General features: G+C 43.4%; 2 protein-coding genes across 2 annotated transcripts in view; both read left to right on the top strand.

Annotated features, from left to right (window-relative positions):
• The window catches only part of OGT (O-linked N-acetylglucosamine (GlcNAc) transferase), a 41,423-nt gene extending 29,815 nt beyond the window's left edge, over nucleotides 1–11,608 (top strand). The window contains 7 exon segments of the mRNA XM_033200890.1: nucleotides 566–736; nucleotides 849–965; nucleotides 1,051–1,221; nucleotides 2,284–2,436; nucleotides 5,256–5,508; nucleotides 5,745–5,868; nucleotides 11,305–11,608. Of these exon segments, the coding sequence (XP_033056781.1) occupies nucleotides 566–736; nucleotides 849–965; nucleotides 1,051–1,221; nucleotides 2,284–2,436; nucleotides 5,256–5,508; nucleotides 5,745–5,868; nucleotides 11,305–11,479 (1,164 nt within the window). The 3' untranslated portion in view covers nucleotides 11,480–11,608.
• A 6,759-nt stretch (nucleotides 11,609–18,367) lies between these two features.
• GCNA (germ cell nuclear acidic peptidase) overlaps nucleotides 18,368–23,445 on the top strand; it is a 33,337-nt gene continuing 28,259 nt past the window's right edge. Inside the window, 1 exon segment of the mRNA XM_033201296.1 lies at nucleotides 18,368–18,548. Within this exon segment, the coding sequence (XP_033057187.1) occupies nucleotides 18,490–18,548 (59 nt within the window). The 5' untranslated portion in view covers nucleotides 18,368–18,489.

The raw sequence follows: 23,445 nt of genomic DNA, 5'->3' as shown, positions 1-23,445 counted from the left end.
CAACAAAGCAAAACACCCTATCTCTACAAAAAATTTAAAAATTAGCCGAAGTGGTGGTATACCCCTGTGATCTCAGCTATTTGGGAGGCTAAGGTGGAAGGATTGCTCAAGCCTAGGAGTTTGAGGCTGCAGTGAACTATCACTGTGCCACTACACTCCAGCCCTGGCAACAGAGTGAGGGTCTCTCTTAAAGAACTACTTCATTGCTTTCGACTAAAGAAGTCAGCCTTGCTGTGCCTGTGGCAAGGCCAGTAATCCTGGCTACTCTGGAGGCTGAGGCAGAAGGATTGCTTGAGCCAGGAGTTCAAGGCTGTAGTGATCTACGATTGCACCACTGTACTCCAGCCTAGGGAACAGAGTGAGACCCTGTCTCTTAAAAGAGTTAGACCTCCTTGTTCATTTACTTAATTATGGCACCTTTAGGTTCCTTTTTAAAAAACCATTTTATTGAGGTACAGTTGACGTACAAAAAGTTGTACATATTTAATGTATATGACTTGATGAATTTAGAGATAAGTATCCTGATGAAAGTTCTTAATCAGTTTTTGATCTGGTTTTTTTTAAGGCAATGTGGCTGGGATACCCTGGGACGAGTGGTGCACTTTTCATGGATTATATTATCACTGATCAGGAAACTTCACCAGCCGAAGTTGCTGAGCAGTATTCTGAGAAATTGGCTTATATGCCCCATACTTTTTTTATTGGTGATCATGCTAATATGTTCCCTCACCTGAAGGTAGGTATGAAACAGTGCTATGGGGGAATTTCAAAGAACTGTAGCTTTGTATTTCCTTGCTATTGTCTATGTAAGTCCTAAAAGATATGTCTGAAACTATTTTTTCCATTAGAAAAAAGCAGTCATCGATTTTAAGTCCAATGGACACATTTATGACAATCGGATAGTTCTGAATGGCATCGACCTCAAAGCATTTCTTGATAGTCTACCAGATGTGAAAATCGTCAAGGTCAGAACCTAGTCAGTATTGTCATTGAAATAAAGTTAACTGCATTCATGATCTTTTTCGTAATCATGCATTTTTTTTTTTTTAGATGAAGTGTCCTGATGGAGGAGACAATGCAGACAGCAGTAACACAGCTCTTAATATGCCTGTTATTCCTATGAATACTATTGCAGAAGCAGTTATTGAAATGATTAACAGAGGACAGATTCAAATAACAATTAATGGATTCAGTATTAGCAATGGACTGGCAACTACTCAGGTGAGAAGATAATACACCATTATATGTCCCGCCAAGTATGCATTTATTTCCCTTAAACCTCATAATAACTCTAGGAGGCAAGTATCATTATTACCATTTTATAGATGAGGAAATGAGTTAGTGGAAATGTGCATCTTATGTAGGTGTGTCTGATTTTAAAAGTCTCCTGGATTCAGCCAGCAGATTATTACTTACTGAGAAACTTCCATGTTAATATCTTGTTATTCCCTGCCTGTGACTTTACTGTCTTATATGATGAACTATCTGTACATACCATACAGTTTCTTGCTTCTGTAAACCCATCCTTTCCCTAGCTAAATCCTACTCAGACGTTCAGTTCAGACAGCTCTTCCAGGAATCCATTTCCGTACTTACCGCTAACGTCTCCATCCCTACTTCATTGGTACCTGTCTTTTATACCTCTGTAATGTTTGGAATATATCATTACATACAGCACAACAGATGATAATTCCCTGTGTTTGTATCCTCTACTGAATTGAATTACTGATGTCTTAATCACAGTAATGTAGTATGTACTCAATAAATAATACATTGCATGCCTAAATAAGTAGCTCTATCAAGAGAGTGTAAGGCAAAGATCTCTGACCTCCAGAGGTCATAGATGTCCTTGCACACCTGTAATAGTTATATAACAATGTAAGGCAGTACTCAAATGTGAGAATTGCAAGGTAAAACTAATTATGTATGTAGAAACTCAGAAACAGTGATGATCGGTGTGAAGAGAGACACTCTTGGGAGAAGAGACCATTTGGAGGAGTAATTTAACCTTGAGGAGTGGATGTGATTTAGAAAAGGACATTTCATTCATGAAGAAAAGAGTGATCAAAAGCTGTTGGATTGTTAATAGGATTTTGAGACCTTTTTTGGTTAGAGCAAGAAGTTTCATAGTGCAGTCTCCCCCAAATTAAGATAATGCTGCAACGGTTTGCCTCTTCTTAAACTTCAGTGACTTTTAATGGTTAGACCATTTTGGATCTTATGGATTGAAATATTGGACTCCTTTTGCCTTTAAATATAACCATCATCTTTTCCTTGTTTTAGATCAACAATAAGGCTGCAACTGGAGAGGAGGTTCCCCGTACCATTATTGTAACCACCCGTTCTCAGTACGGGTTACCAGAAGATGCCATTGTATACTGTAACTTTAATCAGCTGTATAAAATTGACCCTTCTACTTTGCAGATGTGGGCAAATGTGAGTATGCATAGACTTATTGTTACCATCTTGGAGACTAATAAAGATTTTGTATCTAGAGCTTCTTACTGAAGATGGTCCTTCTACTCCCATTTAGGAGCTGTTCTGCTCATTTCTTTTTAAAATTTTTTTTTGGCTGGTCGCGGTGGCTCGCGCCTGCAATCCCAGCGCTTTGGGAGGCCGATGCAGGTGGATCACCTGAGGTCAGGAGCTTGAGACCAGCTTGACCAACATTGTGAAACCCTGTCTCTATTAAAAATACCAAAAAATTAGCCGGACGTGGTGGTGGGCACCTGTAATCCCAGCTACTCGGGAGGCTGAGACAGGAGAATCACTTGAACCCGGGAGGCGGAGGTTGCAGTGAGCCGAAATCATGCTGTTGCGCTCTAGCCTGGGCAACAAGAGCAAAACTCTGTCTCAAAAAAATTTTTTTTTTAAAATACTTTTTAAAAAATGTATTTTATTTATTTACATGTGACTCAGCTGGGTTCTGCTCTTTTTTTAAAAAACAGAATCTTGCTCTGTTGTTCAGGCTGGAGTGCAGTGGTGTGATCTCACCTCATGGCAACCTTTGCATCGCAGGTTCAACTGATTCTTGTGCCTCAGCCTTGCAAATAGCTGGGATTACAGGCATGTGCCACCATGTCTGGGTAATTTTTTTTTGTATTTTTAGTAGAGACGGGGGTTTCACCATGTTGGCCAGGCTGGACTCGAACTCCTGGCCTCAAGAGGTCTGCCCACCTTGGCCTCCCAAAGTGCTAGGATTACATGTTTGAGCCACCGCGCCTGGCCTTGTGCTCATTTATAATCTTCAAGAGATGTAGTTTTTCAGGCATTTTTGATTTCTCCTTCCAGTGTCTAAATAGGACATTGTGAACCTTTTAAATTTACATATTCAAAGCATTCTTCTGTCTAAAGGGTCAGGAAACTTTTTCTTAAAGGGCCAGATGGTAAATATTTTCAGTTTTGTGGTCATGCTGTTTCACATCTACTCAGCTTTGCCATCATGGCACGAAAATAACCATAGGCATTTTGTAAATGATGAGTGTGGCTGTGTTCCAATAAAATTTTATTTATGCGAACTGGCAGTATGTCAGATTTGGCTCACAGGCTGTGTAGTTCGCCAACCCCGGTCTAAACTGATAGCATATGCTGTCATGTACATCCACCCATTTTTAACATTCTTGTAGTGTTGTAGAGTTACAACCAAGAAGGAGTCGATCTATACATAAATCTCTCAGTTCATCAGATAGGTTTGCATAAGTGGGATATCGCATAGCTGTAACTGGCTCTTAATCCATAGAACTAAAATAAAATGGCATGTTTTACCTTTAGGTAATCTGGAGATAATTCCTTGGTTAATTTTTTCCCCTGATACCTGTTTTGTTTTATGTTCAGAGGAGAGGGGAGGATAGAAGAGAGAGGAAGCAGATGAGTACAGGTCTACTGTCCTTAATCCTTACTTCCTGATGTTCACAAAAACTCTGAAAATCAAAAGCTTTTTCATAAGTGTGTGACAAATTTGTTTGGCAGCAAAACTACCTGAACTAACCCATTAGGGTATGTATTAGTCCGTTCTCATGCTGCTATAAAGGACTGCCCGAGACTGGGTAATTTATAAAGGAAAGAGGTTTAATTGACTCACAGTTCCGCGTGGCTATGGAGGCCTCAGGAAACTTAACAGTCATGGTGGAAAAGGGAGCAAACATGTCCTTCTTCGCATGATGGCAGGAAGAAGTGCTGCGCAAAAGGGAGAGAAGCCCCTTATAAAACCATCAGCTCTTGTGAGTACACACTCTCTATCATGCGAACAGCAGCATTGGGAATAACTGCCCCCATGATTCAATTACCTACCACTGGATCCCTCCCATGACACATGGGGCTTATGGGAACTACAGTTCAAGAAGAGAGATTTGGGTGGGGACACAGTCAAACTATGTCAGGATATTTGTATTCTTTTTTTAATTCCATTTAATGACTATTCCTGCATCTCAATGCAGAGGCACTAATATGTTTGTTTATACGAAGTTGCTGCTGAGGGTTTTATGTAATACACGCACACACACACACACACACACACACACACACACTACTTTTTTTGAAATCTGAAATATTCTGAATTTGGAAGTTCATCTGTTCTCATAGCTTTCAGAGAAAGGGATTTTGAACTTAAAAATGTACATAGAGTAGATATAAATCTAAATCAGGAGTTGGCAAACTGACCTATGGGTCAAATCCAGCCCACTGCTTGTTTTTGTAAATAAAATTTTATGGACACATAGCCATGCCTACTTGTTTACACACTGTCTGTGGCTGCTTTCAAGCTACAACAGAAGAGCTGAGCAGCTATGACAGTCCGTGTGGCCACAGAGCCAAAAATATTTGCCATCTGGCCCTTTACAAAAAAGACTGATTTATATTAGGCAAAAAGTTAGGCAAGTGTGAGGTAACTTTCTTGGTTGTATCATAGTGGGGGATTTGAAATTTGGAATGCAAAATTCCTCTCTCTTAACAAAACCCACTGCCTCTGTCAATTCCCACAGGAGGTAGCTGCCTCAGATTTTGCCAATTAGTAATTTGTTTTGTCTTCCAGCATCGGTCTCCTCTCTTTCTTTGAACTTACTCTGAGGACAGCTAAGCAGAAGAGGGATAATTCAATTGATCTAATTCATCTCTGTGAAGGAAAGACTTAAGTTCACAGCAGGCTTCCATCTGGATGGAAAGAATAGAGTGTGGTAGAATTATTAGAGATCTCTGGGAGTCTTTGTTGAAAGATGCAGATATGCTATTAATAATTATTCTTATTTTGCCTATTTTAGATTCTGAAGCGTGTTCCCAACAGTGTACTCTGGCTGTTGCGTTTTCCAGCAGTAGGAGAACCTAATATTCAACAGTATGCACAAAACATGGGCCTGCCCCAGAACCGTATCATTTTTTCACCTGTTGCTCCTAAAGAGGAACATGTCAGGAGAGGCCAGCTGGCTGATGTCTGCTTGGACACTCCACTCTGTAATGGGCACACCACAGGGATGGATGTCCTCTGGGCAGGGACCCCCATGGTGACTATGCCAGGTAAGTTGCTGATAAATCACTGGAGTCTTCCTCGTTCTTTTGAAAATCTCCTTTGGGGGAGAAACTTCCAAGTGAAATTATATATACTAGGAGCAACATTAAAGGCAAGGTGATAGAAAGTGAGACTTGTTCTCACTTCATTCTCTTCATCTGCATTGTGTGGAGGCTTAACATAAATAACAACTCTATGCTGTTTTACGTTCTCAGATGTGCAGTTGTTATCTTTTGTATTTCAGGAGAGACTCTTGCTTCTCGAGTTGCAGCTTCCCAGCTCACTTGCTTAGGCTGTCTTGAGCTTATTGCTAAAAACAGACAAGAATATGAAGACATAGCTGTGAAGCTGGGAACTGATCTAGAATAGTAAGTCAACTTTTCCTTGAACAAATTATTGGGTAAAGTAGAGAGAATATAGCTGTTATAAAATGAAGCCATAAAATAAGTGTAATATAAAATAGGTGAACTAGTTGTATGCCCTCTGGATGGGAGAAGTACTTTCTAAACTCTTAGAAATGAAGTGATCAATAGGTTTTACCATGTAAAAAGTAAATGACTGAATAAAAAATATTCAAGAAAATTAAAAGGCAATGAGGGGAAAAAACTTTTGTCTCAGATATCAAAGTATTAATTGCCTGGCTATGTAAAGACTGCAGAACATTTAAATTTTAAATCCCCTAGTAGGAAAGTAAAAATGGAAATGACGAGACACCTTGCCGAAGTGGAAATACAAAAGGTTAGCAGAAAGTGTTTCAGGCTCTGTAGTAGAAATGCCAATTAAAATTATACTGAGGCTGGGTGTGGTGGCTTATGCCTGTAATCACAGCACTTTGGGAGGCCAAGGCAGGCGGATCACTTGAGATCAGGAGTTCGAGACCAGCCTGGCCAACATGGTGAAACCCCGTCTCTGTTAAAAACACAAAAATTAGTTGGGTGTGGTGGCATGTTCCTGTAGTCCCAGCTACTCAGGGGGCTGAGGCAGGAGAATCCCTTAAACCCGGGAGGCAGAGGTTGCAGTGAGCCGAGATCACACCATTGCACTCCAGCCTGGGTGACAGAGCGAGACTCTTACCTCAAAAAAACCACACACACAAAAAAATCCTAAGGGTATATCCATTATTTGCCTATACAATAGAAAGATTTTTTGTTATCAGTGAGGGAGCATTGAGGACTTGCATGCATTGGTGAATAAATTGGGACAGCCCTTCCTCGGAGTTTTTGGAGCCTTAAAAGTTAGATCTTTGGGCCTGGCACGGTGGCTTACGCCTGTAATCCCAGCACTTTGGGAGGCTGAGGTGGGCGGATTACGAGGTCAGGAGATCGAGACCATCCTGGCTAACATGGTGAAACCCCGTCTCTACTAAAAAATACAAAAAATTAGCCAGGCGTGGTGGCGGGCGCTTGTAGTCCCAGCTACTCGGGAGGCTGAGGCAGGAGAATGGCGTGAACCCAGGAGGCGGAGCTTGCAGTGAGCTGAGATTGCGCCACTGCACTCCAGCCTGGGTGACAGAGCGAGACTCCATTTCAAAAAAAAAAAGTTAGATCTTTGACGCTAATACTGTCATGTCTTCACTGCAGTCAGTGTAAGAAATAAAAACAGCATAACTTAATGCCTGAAAGAGTAGGAATTACAGTGGTGATGCTTAGATGAGTGAGGATTTATTCATACAATAAACTAGTATTTCTTTCATTATTTTTTTTTTTTGAGATAGGATTTTACTCTGTTGCCTAGGGCTGGAGTGCAGTGGTATGATCTTGGCTAACTGCAGCCTCGACGTCCTGGGCTCAGGACGTCCCACCTCAGCCACCTGAGTAGCAGGGACTATAGGTACATGCCACCATGCCCCATGCCTGGCTCATTTTAAAATTTTTTTGGTAGAGATGAAGGCTCAGTATGTTGCCCAGGCTGGGTATTTCTGTTTTCTTTTCTTTTTTTCCTGGACAGAGTCTCACTCTGTTGCCCAGGCTGGAGTGCAGTGGCGTGATCTCACCTAACTGCAACCTCTGCCTCCTGGGTTCAAGCGATTCTCCTGCCTCAGCCTCCCGAGTAGCTGGATTACAGACGTCCACTACCACACCTGGCTAATTTTTTGTATTTTTAGTAGAGGCTGGGTTTCACTGTGTTGGCCAGGCTGGTCTCGAACTCCTTACCTCATGATCCACCTACCTCGGCCTCCCAAAGCGCTGGGATTACAGGTGTAAGCCATCATGCCCGGCGGGTATTTCTTAAATGAGGTTTTTCTTTCGGTATAATGGGTGATGTTTTTTTCTTTGTGTATTTCTGAGAAGCAACATATTACATAGAAATTAAAGAAATACACTTTTTGGCCGGGCGCGGTGGCTCAAGCCTGTAATCCCAGCACTTTGGGAGGCCGAGACGGGCGGATCATGAGGTCAGGAGATCGAGACCATCCTGGCTAACCCGGTGAAACCCCGTCTCTACTAAAAAAAATACAAAAAAACTAGCTGGGCGAGGTGGCGGGCGCCTGCAGTCCCAGCTACTCGGGAGGCTGAGGCAGGAGAATGGTGTAAACCCGGGAGGCGGAGCTTGCAGTGAGCTGATATCCGGCCACTGTACTCCAGCCTGGGCGACAGAGCGAGACTCCATCTCAGAAAAAAAAAAAAGAAATATACTTTTTGAGTCAGACTACCTGAGTGAACCCAAGCTCTCTACTTACGAGCTTTGTGACTTTGGGCAAGTAAATCTCTGTGTTGTGCCTTGGTTTCTTCTGCAAAATGGAGCATAATGTTAGTACCTACTTTGCAGAGATGATATGAGAATTAAAAAAAGCATTCCATGTAAAGTACTTAGAATAGTTCTTGGTATCTGCTAAACATTCAGCAGATGTTAGCTACTTACTATTTTCAGAATTTCCTCCATAGAACATCACATATGTCTAAGAAAAGTGAGAAATTTGAGCCTAGGCATTAAAAAAAAATAAGATTCATGTCCATTAGCCCAGAGATAACTATAGTAAAAAATGTAGTGTGTTTTATTTTCAGACAGGGTCTCACTCTGTTACTCAGGCTGGAGTACAGTGGCATGATCACAACTCACTGCAACCTCTGCCTCCTGGGATCGAGTGATCCTCCCACCTTAGCCTTCCTAGTAGCTGGGACTACAGGCACATGCCACCATGCCTGGCTTTTTTTATTTTTTATTTTTATTTTTTTAATATTTTGTGGAGACAGGGTCTCACCAGTGTTGCCCAGGCTGGTAACTCCTGGGCTTAAGCAGTCCACCCGCCTCGGCCTCCCAAAATGGTGGGGGATTACAGGTGCGTGAGACACTGCACCCGGCCTGTAGTGCATTTTAAAATTTTTATTAGACTCTTTGGAACTTAGTTTGGTTCATACAATACTTTTCCCCAACACTTTTGTTGTGAAAATTTTTAATTTTATAATAAACACATCTATACCTACTGTGAGAATCTACCATTAGCATTTTACTGTTCTTGCTTTATTACATATCTGTTCATCCATTTATTCCGTTTATTCATCTGCCAATCCATCTTATTTGACACATTTTGAAATAAATTGCAGACATCAGTACACTTCTCCTTAAATACTTAAGAATGGCTGTCATTAACTGGAGTTAAGTATACATATATTTTTTTGAGACAGGGTCTCCCTCTGTTGCCCAGGCTGGAGTACAGTGATATGATCTCCGCTTAGTGCAACCTCCGCCTCCCGGGCCCGAGCAATCTTCCCCTCAACCTCCTGAGTAGCTGGAATTACAGGCATGAGCCACCACACCTAGCTAATTTTTGTAATTTTAGTAGAGGCAGGGTTTTGACAGGTTGCCCAGGCTGGTCTTAAACTCGTGACCTTAAGTGATCCACCTGCTTCAGCCTCCCAAAGTGTTGGGATAACAGGCGTGAGCCACTGTGCCTGGCCGTTTTTTTCTTTTGAGGCAGAATTTATATACAGTGAAATACACAAATACTCAGTGAGTTTTGAGAAATAACTTTTTTTTTTTTTTTAGACGGAGTCTCACTCTGTCACCCAAGTTGGAGTGCAGTGGCACAATCTCTGCTCACTGCAACCTCTGCCTCCTGGGTTCAAACAATCTCCTGCCTCAGCCTCTTGAGTAGCTGGGATTACAGGCACGTGCCACCACACCTGGCTAATTTTTCATGTTTTTAGTAGAGACAGGGTTTCACCGTGTTAGCCAGGATAGTCTTGATCTCCTGACCTTGTGATCCACCCGCCTCAGCCTCCCAAAGTGCTGGGATTACAGGTGTGAGCCACCGTGCCCAACCGAGAAATACCTTTGTAACCGAAACTCCTATGAAGACAAAGAACATTATCACTCCAGAGAGATTCTTCATGCTCCTTTTCAGTCAGTGTTTTTCACCAACCCCCAGAGACAACCACTGTTCTGGAGCATTTTTTTCCCTTCCATAAATTAGTTTTGCTTTTCTAGAATTTTATCCAAATGGAACTATGTCAATATGCACTCTAAAGGCTTCTTTCAGCAAGTTTATTTCTTTTGCTGAGTGGTATTTCACTGTGTGTATGTACTACAGTTTATTTCCTATTGATATAGAATTTAAAAAAAAATAGAGTGCACAGGTCTTTCTCTTTGGAGGGTAGCATTAATATGGACATGGTCTAATATGGACATTGAGACCAACAGATACGCACAACCATTTTACTACTTCTGTCACAACAAACATTAAAACAAAGTTGAGCATGGTGGCTCATGTCTATAATCCCAGCGCTTTGAGAGGCTGAGGGAGGAGGATTACTTGAGCCCAGGAGTTCGAGACCAGCCTGGACAACATGGCGAGACCCCCCTCTACAAAAAATACAAAAATAGCTGAGTGTAGTGGTGCGTGCCTGTAGTCTCAGCTTCTCGGGAGGCTGAGGCAGGAGGATTGCTTGAGCCAAGGAGGTTGAGGCTGCAGTGAGCTGTCATCATGCCATTGCACTCCAGCCTGGGCAACAGAGTGAGACTCTATTTCAAAAATTAGAAGAAAATAAATAAAAATTATTGCTTTTAAAAATGCATGAAAATGTTCTGGCTTCTGGTTCTAAAGTATTTAGCTCTTCATCTAAGAATAATCTCATGAAAATAATATATTCAAAAGGGAAGTAGAAATCTTTTCCCCTGTGTTTCCTGAAGAATCAGTTACTTTTTTATTTCTGAACAGAACCATACTCTTGGTGATATTAGCAGTGTTTAAAAATCTGAACAACTCAGTTTAGGTACAAGTGGAAAATTACAGTGGAAAATTACAACAGTAGACTTGCTGTATTTGTCTTCCCCTTGAGTGGTTTCCTATTTCATTAAAATGACCATAAATTGAATACTTCATCTTATATTTATGTTTTAACTTTTGTAAATGATGCTTCAGTGAATATATTTGCATGGTCCTGTATGTTTTTGCATCTGATGATTTCTTTTTAATAGATTTAAAAGTGTTATTGTTAGGCCAGAGGGTTATGAACATTTAAGGTTAATACATACATTGCTAAATTGCTTACCAAAAAGCTAAGCAATTTATATTCTAACAGTGCATAGGAATAGTCATGTGCCATTGTCAATTCTTGTTATTTTAAAGGTAGAAATAAAATGAAATGGAGAATGCGTGGTATCCCTTGGATGTACTTGTTTAGGAAAGAACTAAGTTTTTTCAGAGTACATGGAGTTGAGCTCATTTCAGTGTTAGCATTATGTAAGCTGTGGCCCTTCCCTTTTTAACAGGAAGCCAATCAGGAAATGAGATAGCGTAAAGTTTGGTCATGGATTTTTTGCCACAAAGGGAACTAACTGGTTTCTCGTTTTTTATTACTCAGCCTGAAGAAAATTCGTGGCAAAGTCTGGAAACAAAGAATATCTAGCCCTCTGTTCAACACCAAACAATACACAATGGAACTAGAGCGGCTCTATCTACAGATGTGGGAGCATTATGCAGCTGGCAACAAACCTGACCACATGATTAAGCCTGTTGAAGTCACTGAGTCAGTGTAATAAAGACTGCACAGGAGAATTACCCCTATACCTGAGCCTCAACCTTCTGGGGGAAAGGGAACTAGATAACATACTTCTTACTTGTCTGTACAGTACCTTGTTGCAGATGGGTGATATATAATGGCAATAGAATAGCACAGCCAGACTTGCTTCCTGCATGGTAGGGAGAGACACAAGACATGGGAAACTGCTGTTCCACAAGGAATCTCCGTAGAATTTTGCAGCGACCAGATGGTGCATAGGTCTGGAAGGTCTGATCTCCCTTGGTCTTCCATGGGATGGTTAGTGTGGAGGGGAGATACAGATTGTCCGGCCGCTTTGTGATTCCATGGATTGATTCAGTCTTCTGGATTAACTTTTTTCTTTATATTTTGGGTACTGGAGCTTTTAAAAATGTTTGGTTTCAGGTATTTTTATTCATGTGAAGTGTATATGATTCTCTTGAGATAAGGTTTTAAGCTAAAATGTTACTCCCTGTTCTAGTTTCTCAACTCTGACAGATTGACAGGGATTTTGCTGGTGTAGTCTTTTTATAGGTTTTATAAACCACTTGAGCCTATATCAGTCGTTTTAGTGTCTGACCTAATGTTTGGAGCTATCAGTGCTTTGTTGATTTAGATGATGACTCAAGATTTTTTCTGGTCCGTTTCCCATTTCCTTCTCTTCCCTGACCCCCATACCCCCACCCTTAAAATTCTCCTGTAACTCAACTAACAAAATCAAGTCTGATTCAAAACATCCTAGGGTGTTTCTCTTAAACACACCATCTGGTGCCAAATGAAGATTTTTAGGAGTGATGACTAATTATCAAGGACACAGTTGTGGTACTGTCATTGATAATAATACAGCTTTTTTTTTTTTTTTTTTTGCCTAATTTGACCTGTTTCACCAGTGTTTTACCCTTGACTTGCCCCTTTTATGCTGCTTCCAAAAGTGATAGTGTGTGTAAGATTTTTACCTTCCTTTCTAAAGTTTTTTTTTTTTTTCTTAAAGTGAGTCCTGTTCTTCCTATTTCTTTCAGCAGAAATGAAATCCCAGGTAAGTATAAGTATTCAAGTATTTGATCAGTAAGTCACAGTTATCTCCAGTGCATTTAATAACCTTCATCAAGAAACAGGTTATAGGTAAAATCTCTGAAGGACCATCTGTGTATTCAAGTAATTATATTTTAGATAATAACTGTCTTCTGGACTTGGTCTTGAAGTCTGTACAGATTCAGCCTCAATAGTAGCAAACTGCACTGCTATTTGGTTTGGAGTACAAATTAGACTTATAGTCCTCCTGGAACTTGAGTTATTAAAGTCATAGGAATAAAATTATGGGATCTCAACAAAGAGTCGAGGGTTTGAGGCTTAAACAAGCCAACATATGAATATATGTTTTGTCTCGCTGTACTGCACTTACGCTATCCAGTCGCAGATAATTTTTTGTCTGCTAGTAGTGTTCTAGATTATGTCTTTCCAAAGCGCTGAGGCTGTGCACCTATTCTGTAGTTGCAGCTGATGCCTGAATGTATCCTAGCTGACAAATTATTGATTAATAAGAACTTGAATTTCTGAAAGATGCTTACTGTTAACCAAATTTTGAGCAAGGAGTCTCAAGGTAATTCTGAACCAGAATTACATGTTATGAACAGTGTACCTTTTAACAATGTAAATCACGGAATATCCGTGAAGGGATTTCTTAATTTATTTTTTACTGGATGATTGAAATACCAGTTAAAGGTTGCCAGCATGGTTGCAGATAACTGACGTTTGAAATTCACCGAACTACTTAATGTGGAATAGGGTAATATACTTCCAATGCCCTCAAGGCTGTGACCTTACAGCCGTTTTACATAGCACATCATTCCTCCTATAGGGATGAACTTTTTCCTGGCACGAAAAGTAGCCGCTCTGGTTGAAGCTTTGCTTATTGTAACAGGCTTTTATTTCCAGGTAACATGTCTGTGGAAGACTTAATTCTGATTAGAGATATAGATATTACTGGAAACTAATTGTTTTTTTTTTTCTGTTGTACTCTGCTTTATCAAAGAAGTAAAACATTTAAATCGTGCTACAGAAATTAAGATGTTGTCTTGCGATCCTTAAACAATAAATGAATGATTTCCCCTTAATACGGCTGATGTATTTTGTGTCCTGTTATATTGAGTGTTGGCCTGATGAATAGGGTCATCCAGTGATGAAACCTGTATTTGAACAGCTTCAAACAGCATCAAAGGACCAAATTTCCCTGCTGTAGCTATTATATTAGGAATTGTTTTCTCAGCCAGGTCTGGTGGAGGGTTGGGGGTTAGTTTATGATCCATTAAGAAGGCAAAGTGGCTGGGTGTGGTGGCTCACACCTGTAATCCCAGCACTTTGGGAGGCCAAGGCAGGTGAATCACTTGAGGTCAGGAGTTCAAGACCAGCCTGGCTAACATGGTGAAACTCCGTCTCTACTAAAAATACAGAAAACTAGCTGGGAGTGGTGGCACACACGCTTGTAATCCCAGCTACATGTGAGGCTGAGACAGGAGAATCGCTTGAACCAGGAGGCAGAGGTTGCAATGAACTGAGATCGTGCCATTGCACTCCAGCCTGGACAACAGCCTGTGATCCCCAACACACCCATTCATGCTTGCTCCTCTTTTGCTTATGACCTCTCTGTTTTCATTGACCCTTGTAGTCTTGGTCTTCGTGTGGACCATTCTTTTCTTGGCTTTTGGGGGCAAAATTATTTTCCTTCCTGCTCTGTATAGTGGTCGAACTCTGCCACCAGCATCAGGGAGGAAGATACCAATTCATGAGGGGTCAGAACACGCTGTTTGCCAGTTTTCTCAGAGATACGAGAGGGAAGATTTGTTTTCAGTAAAATTTCGCATAATTTACTTCCCAACTTCTTAAAGCCCTGATGTGGATTAGTGTTTGTTTCCTAAAAGATTATTATGGGAAGAAAGCCTACTCAAAAGTTTTTACTCCTATCCGCTTCTGTTGAAAAATCTACATTATTTCCAGTTTACTTCCGTTCCTCCTGCCTTCAGTCTAAAGGAGTTGCTTGCACACCTTGAGTAAATGTGTGTAATTTCTGAACTGCCCATTTTAAGGTTTGATTCCAAACCTGACCCACTCTTTTACTTGAAGCATATGCCTCTCAATTATAGCTAACATTTTTGGTTCTTTGCCCAAATCTGAGGCACAGTCATGTAATCCCCATTCTTATAAAGAGGCTTGTAGAAGTTAATTTGCAACTTCATTGTAGAGAGAGAGAGAGAGTAATCAGCCCCATTTATCCAATTTTTTTAATCAACTGAGAAAGTATCTGTATTTAGGTAGGCAATCTGGTGCTTAAGAGCAGGTTTTGGAACTAGAGTTGGAGTTTGAAGCTCAGCTCTGCCTTTTTTTTTTTTTTTTTTTCTTGAGTCTCGCCCTGTCCCCAGACTGGAGTGCAATGGCATGATCTCGGCTCACTGCAACCTCCACCTCCCGGGTTCAGTGATTCTCCAGCCACAGCCTCCCGAGTAGCTGGGATTATAGGGGCATGCCACCACGACTGGCTAATTTTTTTTGTCTTTAGTAGAGACGGGGTTTTACCATGTTGGCCAGGCTGGTCTCGAACTCCTGACCTTGGGATCAACCCACCTCAGCCTCCCAAAGTGCTGGGGTTACAGGCGTGAGCCACTGTGCCCGGCCAGCTCTGCCCCTTTCTAGCTGTGTGATCTCTAAAATGAGAGTGCTAACAATTGCCTACTTTAAAAAGTGTGTATGAATTAAATCGTGAGACACTGGGAACGATGCTTAGCACAAAATAACATCAAACGCAGGGCCATTTTATTTGTGTTCTGTTACCCAAAGGCATACATTATGAAATATATGGATGCTCGCTGGAGAAACTGGCACACTCTAGAAAGCACTTTTCGCCGTTTGTTTCTCTTGGTGTGGGGAGTGAGTGCCAAAAAGCCTCAAGTAACCAACCTTTTTTTATCTCGAGTGTTTGGAGGGTTCTGGAAGTAAACATCATAGTTCGCCGTTGCCAGGCGCTGTTGAGTTGTTGCCTTGCTCTTATCTAGGGGTCTAGGTGGCCTTCCCTGCAACCCCTGCCCCCCCGCTCCCCCGCCCACCCTGTGTTCCCGCCCAGCCCCTGCTCCCGCGCCCCCGCCCCAGTTCCCGCGCCCTCGCCCCAGTTCTCGCGCCCTCACCCAGTGTTCGCAATAACGGACTTAGAGGTCTGGACAATTCAAGTAGGGAACAAGGCTCGCTTATCCAAGTAACCGCAGGATAAAATTTTGTTAGGAGGGATTTCACATGGTTTCTCTTTATCAGAAAGTTGTTAGGGACTTTTAATCACAGAATTGGCCTCGGGTGCCCACGCTCTAGTATTGAAATGGCGCTTTTGGGACAAATAAGCAACATCCGTGGGAGTGGAAAGCAATAGACCAGATTCCGGAAGCATTACAACTAGGCGCCAAGTTCATAGGCGCGAAGTTCAAATTTGCCTCGTGACCACACTGTGATAGGTGGGTACAGGGGAGCGCGGGCGGGCGCACGTGAGTTCCTACCGCCCCCTAGGTCTGGGCACTATAAAAGGGCCTGCGCCTGGCGTTGTTCATCGCAGTTGCTCGGGATCTTTGCACATACTCCACGGGCAATTGGAGGTGAGCTGCTGCCGGCCACGCCAGAGGCTGCAACACCAGGTAGGTCGTGACCGGCTGGTCAGACTCAAATGGGTGCTGAGGTGGTCCAGAGGCTAATCCCAATTGAGTGACTTAATTGAAATCAGGACCACTGTATACCTTGGACTCTGGTTGCCCATGTAGGCCTGAGGTGGGAGTACAGGAAGTGGCAGCGTGGGGAGAAGTGGAGGCGCCAGTGGTGGCGCTGGGGGAGGTGGGGGGCCCCGGTGGTGGTGTAGGACCATATGGTTGCGCCAGTGGCTGCGTTGGGAGAAGTGGGCCGCCATTGGCGGCATTGGGGGAGGTGGAGGCGCCAGTGGTGGCGCCAGTGGCGGCGTTGCAGGAAGTGGGGCTGGTGGCGGCGTTAAGGTGGGGGTGCCAGTGGTGGCACAGAAGGAGGTGTTGGTGCCAGTGGTGGGTGTGGGGAGAAGTGGGGGCACCAGTGGCGGCGTGGGGGAAGTGGGGGGTGCCGGTGGTGGCGCTGGGGGAAGTGGGGGTGCTGGTGGTTTAGGAGCAAGTTGGTGGCGCCAGTGGCGGTGTGGGGAGAAGTGGGGGCACCACTGGCAGCCTTTGGGGAAGTGGGAGTGCTGGTGGCCGCGCAGGAGCATGTGGTGGCGCCAGTGGCTGCGTAGGAATACGTGGCACCGGTGGCGGCATGGGGAGAAGTGGGGACGCTGGTTGCGGTATTGGGGGATGTGGGAGCGCCAGTGGTGGTGTAGGAACAGGTGGTGTTCCTAGTGGCGGGTGGGGAGAAGTAGGGGTGCCAGTGGCAGTGTTGGGGGAGGTGGGGGCGCCGGTGGTGGCCTAGGAATAGTTGGTGGCGTCGATGGTGGCATAGGAGCATATAGTAGTAGCAATGGCGGCGTGGGGAGAAGTGGGGGCGCCAGTGGCCGCATTGAAGGTGGGGGTGCCAATGGCGACGTTGGGGGAAGTGGGGGTTCTGGTGGCGGCGTAGGAGCACTTGGTGGTGGCGGAAGTGGCCTAGGAGCCGTGGTGGTGCTGGTGGGCGTGAGGAGAAGTGGGGACGCCGGTGGCGGCATTGGGAGAAGCGGGGACGCACGTGGCGGCGTTGGGGGAGGGGGGGCACCAGTGGACCATGGGGAGAAATAGGGGTGCCCGTTGCAGCATTGGGGGAAGGTGGAGGGGGCAGTGTTGGCCATGGGGGGAGTGGGAGCCAGTGGTTGTGGGTAGGGGTGTGTGTGTGGGGGGGGGTCGAAATCTCATGGCTGAGGACTGAGTGGTGGTGGGAGACAGGAGTGGGTTAGGGCAGAAGTGGATAGAGGTATGGGGGGGGTGGAAGCCTGCTTGGAAAACCGGTTGGAAGCAGTTGAAAGTGGCTGAAGGTGGCTGGAGGTGGCTGGAGGTGCGAGTGTAGGGGAAGGGTGGTTGGGTTGAGGCCTGATTGGTGGAAGACTGAGGCGAGAATGGTGGGGGTAGGGTCCAGACCTGATAGGAGGAAGGAGTTGGGGAGGAGTCAAGGCCTGTTTGGTAGAAGATTGACTGGAGGCTGGAGGCAGGAATAGGGAGCGGGAAGCGGGTGCCGGTCATGAAGACCAGTGAGAAGCCAGAGTGGCGGGGGGGAAGGGGGCTAGCGGAGGTTGGGCAGAAGGAGGAAGGTGATGAGGGGGCGGTGGTAGCCTATTCTGGGTAAGATTGACAGTGGGGAGTAGAGGTGGGGGAAGAGGTTGACAACCGGTAGGTGGGAGACTTCCTTGGAGTGGGAGTAGGGGACTGAAGGTGTAGGGAGGAGGAGGGCCAGTGGGATGTGGGGGTGGTCGAGCCCTAGTACATGGAAGACTGGCAAGTTGAGGTGGGAGTGGAGGGAGTGGGAAGTGGGGGTGCGTGGAGGGTGGGAAGGGATTGGGGTGGTAGAGGCCTGAGTGGGAAGTTTGCAATAAAACAAATTTAAATACTTTTCATTTTGCAGAGCAACGTTTTTCGGCTTTAAGGTGGGGAAGATACCCAAAGATAAATGCAGAATGTGAGATGTCTCTGGTTTTGAGTTCTGGCTTTCTTTTTTTTTTTTTTTGAGATGGAGTCTAGCTCTGTTTTCCAGGCTGGAGTGCAGTGGCACAGTCTTGGCTCACTGCAAGCTCTGCCTCCAGGGTTCACGCCATTCTCCTGCCTCATGAGGCCTCTTGAGTAGCTGGGACTACAGGCGCCCACCACCACACCCGGCTAAATTTTTTGTATTTTTAGAGACGGGGTTTCACCATCTTAGCCAGGATGGTCTCGATCTCCCGACCTCGTGATCTGCCTGCCTCGGCCTCCCAAAGTGCTAGGATTACAGACGTGAGCCACTGTGCCTGGCCGAGTTCTGGCTTTCTTAAGAAAGTGTATTTTTGTCTTCACTACAGACATGGATGGGTACAAAGAAGAGCTGCCCCGTTTGCAAGACCCAGAGGAGGACGAGGATTGGTGAGATTTGGAAAGTTATGGTTTCTTTTAGTTTAGTCTTAACCGTATTGGCAGAACAGCTTTCTCGAGAAGTATGTTTATTTCCTTTAGTATCTATAGAGCGTATAACTTGGTTTGTCATAAAATGAGAATTGTAAAGAAGGATTTTACAGGCCGAGCGCGGTGGCTCAAGCCTGTAATCCCAGCACTTTGGGAGGCCGAGACGGCGGATCACGAGGTCAGGAGATCGAGACCATCCTGGCTAACACGGTGAAACCCCGTCTCTACTAAAAAAAAAAAAAAACTAGCCGGGCGAGGTGGCGGGCGCCTGTAGTCCCAGCTACTCGGGAGGCTGAGGCAGGAGAATGGCGTAAACCCGGGAGGCGGGGCTTGCAGTGAGCTGAGATCTGGCCACTGCACTCCAGCCTGGGCGACAGAGCGAGACCCCGTCTCAACAAAAAAAAAAAAAAAAAAGAAGGATTTTACAAACTAGGAGTCCAGCCTCCTATGAAATTTATGAATCCTATGTAATTCTCTGCTAGTGGCCAGGAAATGATGACACTTGAGGCAACAGTGCATCATTGATATATGTGGTTTCTAGAAAGTTCTTCATTCTGATGCAATTAAAACCTGTTGTTCCACGCCAGTATCGATAGTGCTGCCCTCTAGAGGTACACAAGTATTTTTCTTCTCCATGATAACACAAGGTGTTTTTGTTTTAAATTTTTTTATGGAGATGCACCCTGAACCAATAAAGGTTCAGAGAGCTTCCAACATGAGGTATTTTTGTGTGTGTGTGTGTGTGTGAGAGACAGGGTCTGCTCTGTTGCCCAGGTTGGAGTGCAGTGATGTGATCAGGAGCTATTTTTAAGATAGCTGCCTGTCTCTAAGTTTTTTCTCTTCTGGAACACTACCCTGTTTTCTTCCCTCACAGATCCGCATTTAAGAGTATGATATGGGGGAAGGTACAAACCAACAGAAAGTCTGGAAATAGACCTAAGTACATAAGAAAATTTACTAAACAAGAAAAATGACATTTCAAATCAATGGGGAAAAATATGGATTAGTCAATAAACCATTTGAGGATAACTGGCTAACCATTTGGAAAAAAATGAGACTTGGGTTTTTGCTTTATTATTCCTTATGCCAAAATAAATTACAAATGGATCAAATATTTTAAAATAAAAAATGAAACCATTAAAATGTTAGAAAACAACAGATGGATTTTGTTCTAATAGTTTTGGAGTAGAAAGGTCTAAGTTTGATATCAAACAAAATATATGGTAAATAAAGTGGAAAAATATTTGTATACATATATAAAGGCTATTTTCCTTAACAAAAAGCTTTCTATAAATAAGTAATTTAGAAAAAGGTGAACAAACGCATGGAATATGACAATATTAGAAGGTAGCTGTCTAGGGAAAAAAAAATAGAAACGGACCTCAGACATTAAAATTTTCAGCTTTGGCTGGGCACACTTTGGGAGGCAGAGGCGGGCGGATCACTTGAGTCCTGAGACCAGCCTGGGCAAGATGGTGAAACTCCGTGCCTCTACAAAAAATAAAAAAATTAGCTGGGCATGGCGGCCGCACCTGTAGTCCCAGCTACTCAGGAGGCTCAGGTAGGAGAATCACCTGAGCCCGGGAAGTCGAGGCAACAGTGAGCCGAGATTGCGCCACTACACTCCAGCCTCTGCAACCCAAGTGAGACCCTCTCTCCAAAAAAAAAAAAAAAAAAATTCAGCTTTTAATTATATTGCTTCTCATTAAATAAGTGATAACTTTAATTATATTGCTTCTCATTAAAGGAATGATAAATCTTATTATTTATTTTTTTCTCCCACTTGGAAAGTAAAGAAATGATAACTTTTAAAATGAGATACCATTTTTTATAAATTTGCAAAAAGTTTTATGATACCGTACAGTGTTGTCAATTTATAGGAAAACAGAAAATCTCCTACACTCTTGTGGGAGTATATATTTGGTATAACCTTTCTGGAGGGCTGTCTGGCAGTATCACATTTTAAATGCCCATGTCCTTTGAAGTAGCAGTTCCACTACTGAGACTTTTTCTTTTAAAATAATTTTATTTAATTTCTTGATACTTGTACTCCCATATACATGAGTGCATAAATGTGATTATATCATATGTGTAATTCAGTAATTATAATTCAGTCCTATTTTTTCTTGACTTTTTCCCCCCCTTCTCCCATGCCTTTCTCCCTATAACCCATGCTAAATATTTATGTAGCTAGCCTTCCATACTTTTCTCCATGTTCATGTAATCATATACAGACAATTACAGGTTATTTTGTCTTTGTTCGCTTTTGTGAAAGAAGGATATATGATTTAATTACCAGGACATAGAGAAATATGTACAAGAACATTCATTGCAGCACTGTTTGTAATAGCACAAATTTGAAAAGAGCTGAAATGTCCTAAGGTCTAGTTGAATAAATTATGGTTCATTGCAAAAATGTGGTGAGAGCTATGTGTACTGATAATGAAAAGACTACGAAGAAATATAAAGTGAAAAATGCAAGTTGCAGTACAATGCATATAGCATAATATTATTTGTAAAAAAAAAAAGAGAGAAAATGGTGTGTGTACTTGTTCTGATGTGTGCTTACACTTAACTTTCTAGAAGGATAAATAAGAAAGATTGTCTCCGGGAAGAACAAGACAGAGTGTCACTCACTGCTGTTTTCAGAGTTCTTTATTAGTTAGAAAAAAAACGACCTGGTAAACATTATTTTGCCATAGTTATTAAAAATGGGGGGGGGGGTGGCTCACGCCTGTAATCCTAGCACTTTGGGAGGCTGAGGCAGGAAGAATGCTGGAGCTTACGAGTTTGAAACCAGCCTGGGCAACATAGCAAGACCTCATCTCTATTTTTGTTTAAAAAAGCGGGGAGGGGTGGAGGGGATTAGCAAAAGAATGAAGCCAACATTGGAAAATATACGTCTTAACAATAAAAAGGAATGCTAATTTAAAAATCATTTATTAGCAAATTTAAAATATTTAATCTTATTATAGTAATGCTGCTGACATCACAAACTGACACAACCCTTTAGAAATGATTAAGCAGATGTACCAAGAGCTATAAAATTGGACATACTTTTAGATTTTTTTTTTTTTGAGACAGAGTCTTGCTCTGTTGTCAAGGATGGAGTGCAGTCGTGCGATCTCAGCTCACTGCAGCCTCTGCCTCCTGGGTTTAAGCAATTTTCGTGCCTCAGCCTCCTGAGTAGCTGGGATTACAGGTGCATGCCACCACGCCCGCTTAATTTTTTTTTGTATTTTTAGTAGAGAAGGGATTTCACCATGTTGGCCAGGCTGGTCTTGAACTACTGGCCTCAAGTGATCCATCCGCCTTGACCTCCCAAAATGCTGGGATTATAGGCATGTGCCACTATGCCTGGCTCATTTTTTTTGTATTTTTAGTAGAGATAGGGTTTCACCATGTTGGCCAGGCTGGTCTCGAACTCCTGGCCTCAAGTGATCCACCTGCCTTGGCCTCCCAAAGTGCTGGGATGACAGGTGTGAGCCACTGTGCATAGCTGGACATACTTTTGATTGAGTAATTTGATTTTTGGCAACCAAGCATAGGAAAATCCAGTTTATGAAGCCAATTAAATGTCCAAAGGTGCTATTCGTAGTATTTAATTTTTTTGTTGTTTGTTTGAGACGGTATTACTCTGTCACCCAGGCTGGAGTGCAGTGGCATGATCATGACTCACTGCAACCTCTGCCTTCTGGTCTCAAGTGATCCTCCCACCTCAGCCTTCAGAGTAGCTGAGACTACAGATGCACCACCATGCCCAGCTAATTTTTGTATTTTATTGTAGAGATGTGGTTTCGCCGCCAAGTTGCCCAGGCTAGTCTAGAACTCCTGGACTCAAGCGATTTGCCTGCTTTAGCCTCCCAAAGTGCTGGGATTGTAGGCGTGACTGCCGTACCCAGCCTCGTAACATTTAATTTAAAAATTAAATTAATAGCTGAGCGTAGTGTCTCATGCCTGTAATGCCAGCACTTTGGGAGGCTGAGGCGGGTGGATCATGAGGTCAGGAGATCGAGACCATCCTGGCTAACATGGTGAAACCCCCATCTCTACTAAAAATACAAAAACAAATTTAGCCGGGTGTGTGGCAGGCGCCTGTAGTCCCAGCTACTCAGGAGGCTGAGGTGGGAGAATGTCGTGAACCTGGGAGGCAGAGCTTACAGTGAGCCAAGATCGTACCACTGCACTCCAGCCTGGGTGACAGAGCGAGACTCCATCTAAAAAAAAAAAAAAAAAAATTATGTGTGTGATCAAAAATGCAAAAGGTGGCCAAGCCCAGTGGCTCACACCTGTAATCCTGGCGCTTTGGGAGGCTAAGGTGGGCGGATGGCTTGAGTCTAGGAGGCTACTTGGGGCGCTAAGGCGGGAGAATTGCTTGAGCCCGGCAGGTGGAGGTTGCAGTGAGTTGAGATTGCGCCGTTGCACTTCAGCCTGGGCGACGGGAGCGAAACCCTGTCTCAAAAAAAAAGAAAAAAAACAAAAGGTCAAATTGCAGCTCCATGACCCTCAGTCACTTGCCCTCAAATAGGGAGTACCCAGGGTGGATTGTTGGTCTCAGTTGTCCTGAGAGGTAAATGGGTTATGTGTTTTATTAGCCCCTTGTGAATTTGGTTGACAGGAGTCATGCCTTTAGCATTTGATGAAGAATTGATAAATCTGAGTTTCTGAAGCTACAGGTCCAAAAAGCAGATCTTGGGCTTCCGGTTGGAGATGGCCCTTGAGGCCAGACACCAAGCTGCCAGTCTCTAACCCATCTTAGCTCCAAATTGGGATTGCTACTTCCCTTGATGTGGGCATTGTATTTTCGTTAATGAAGATAAGATCGTTAGCTTTTTTGTTTTTTATTTTGGGCTGACTC

Source organism: Trachypithecus francoisi, unplaced genomic scaffold (genome assembly GCF_009764315.1).
Source record: "Trachypithecus francoisi isolate TF-2019V2 unplaced genomic scaffold, Tfra_2.0 Lachesis_group6, whole genome shotgun sequence".
Lineage (NCBI taxonomy): Eukaryota > Metazoa > Chordata > Mammalia > Primates > Cercopithecidae > Trachypithecus > Trachypithecus francoisi.
Note: the sequence above shows the minus strand (reverse complement) of the source record. Positions and strands in the feature narration are given on the sequence as shown.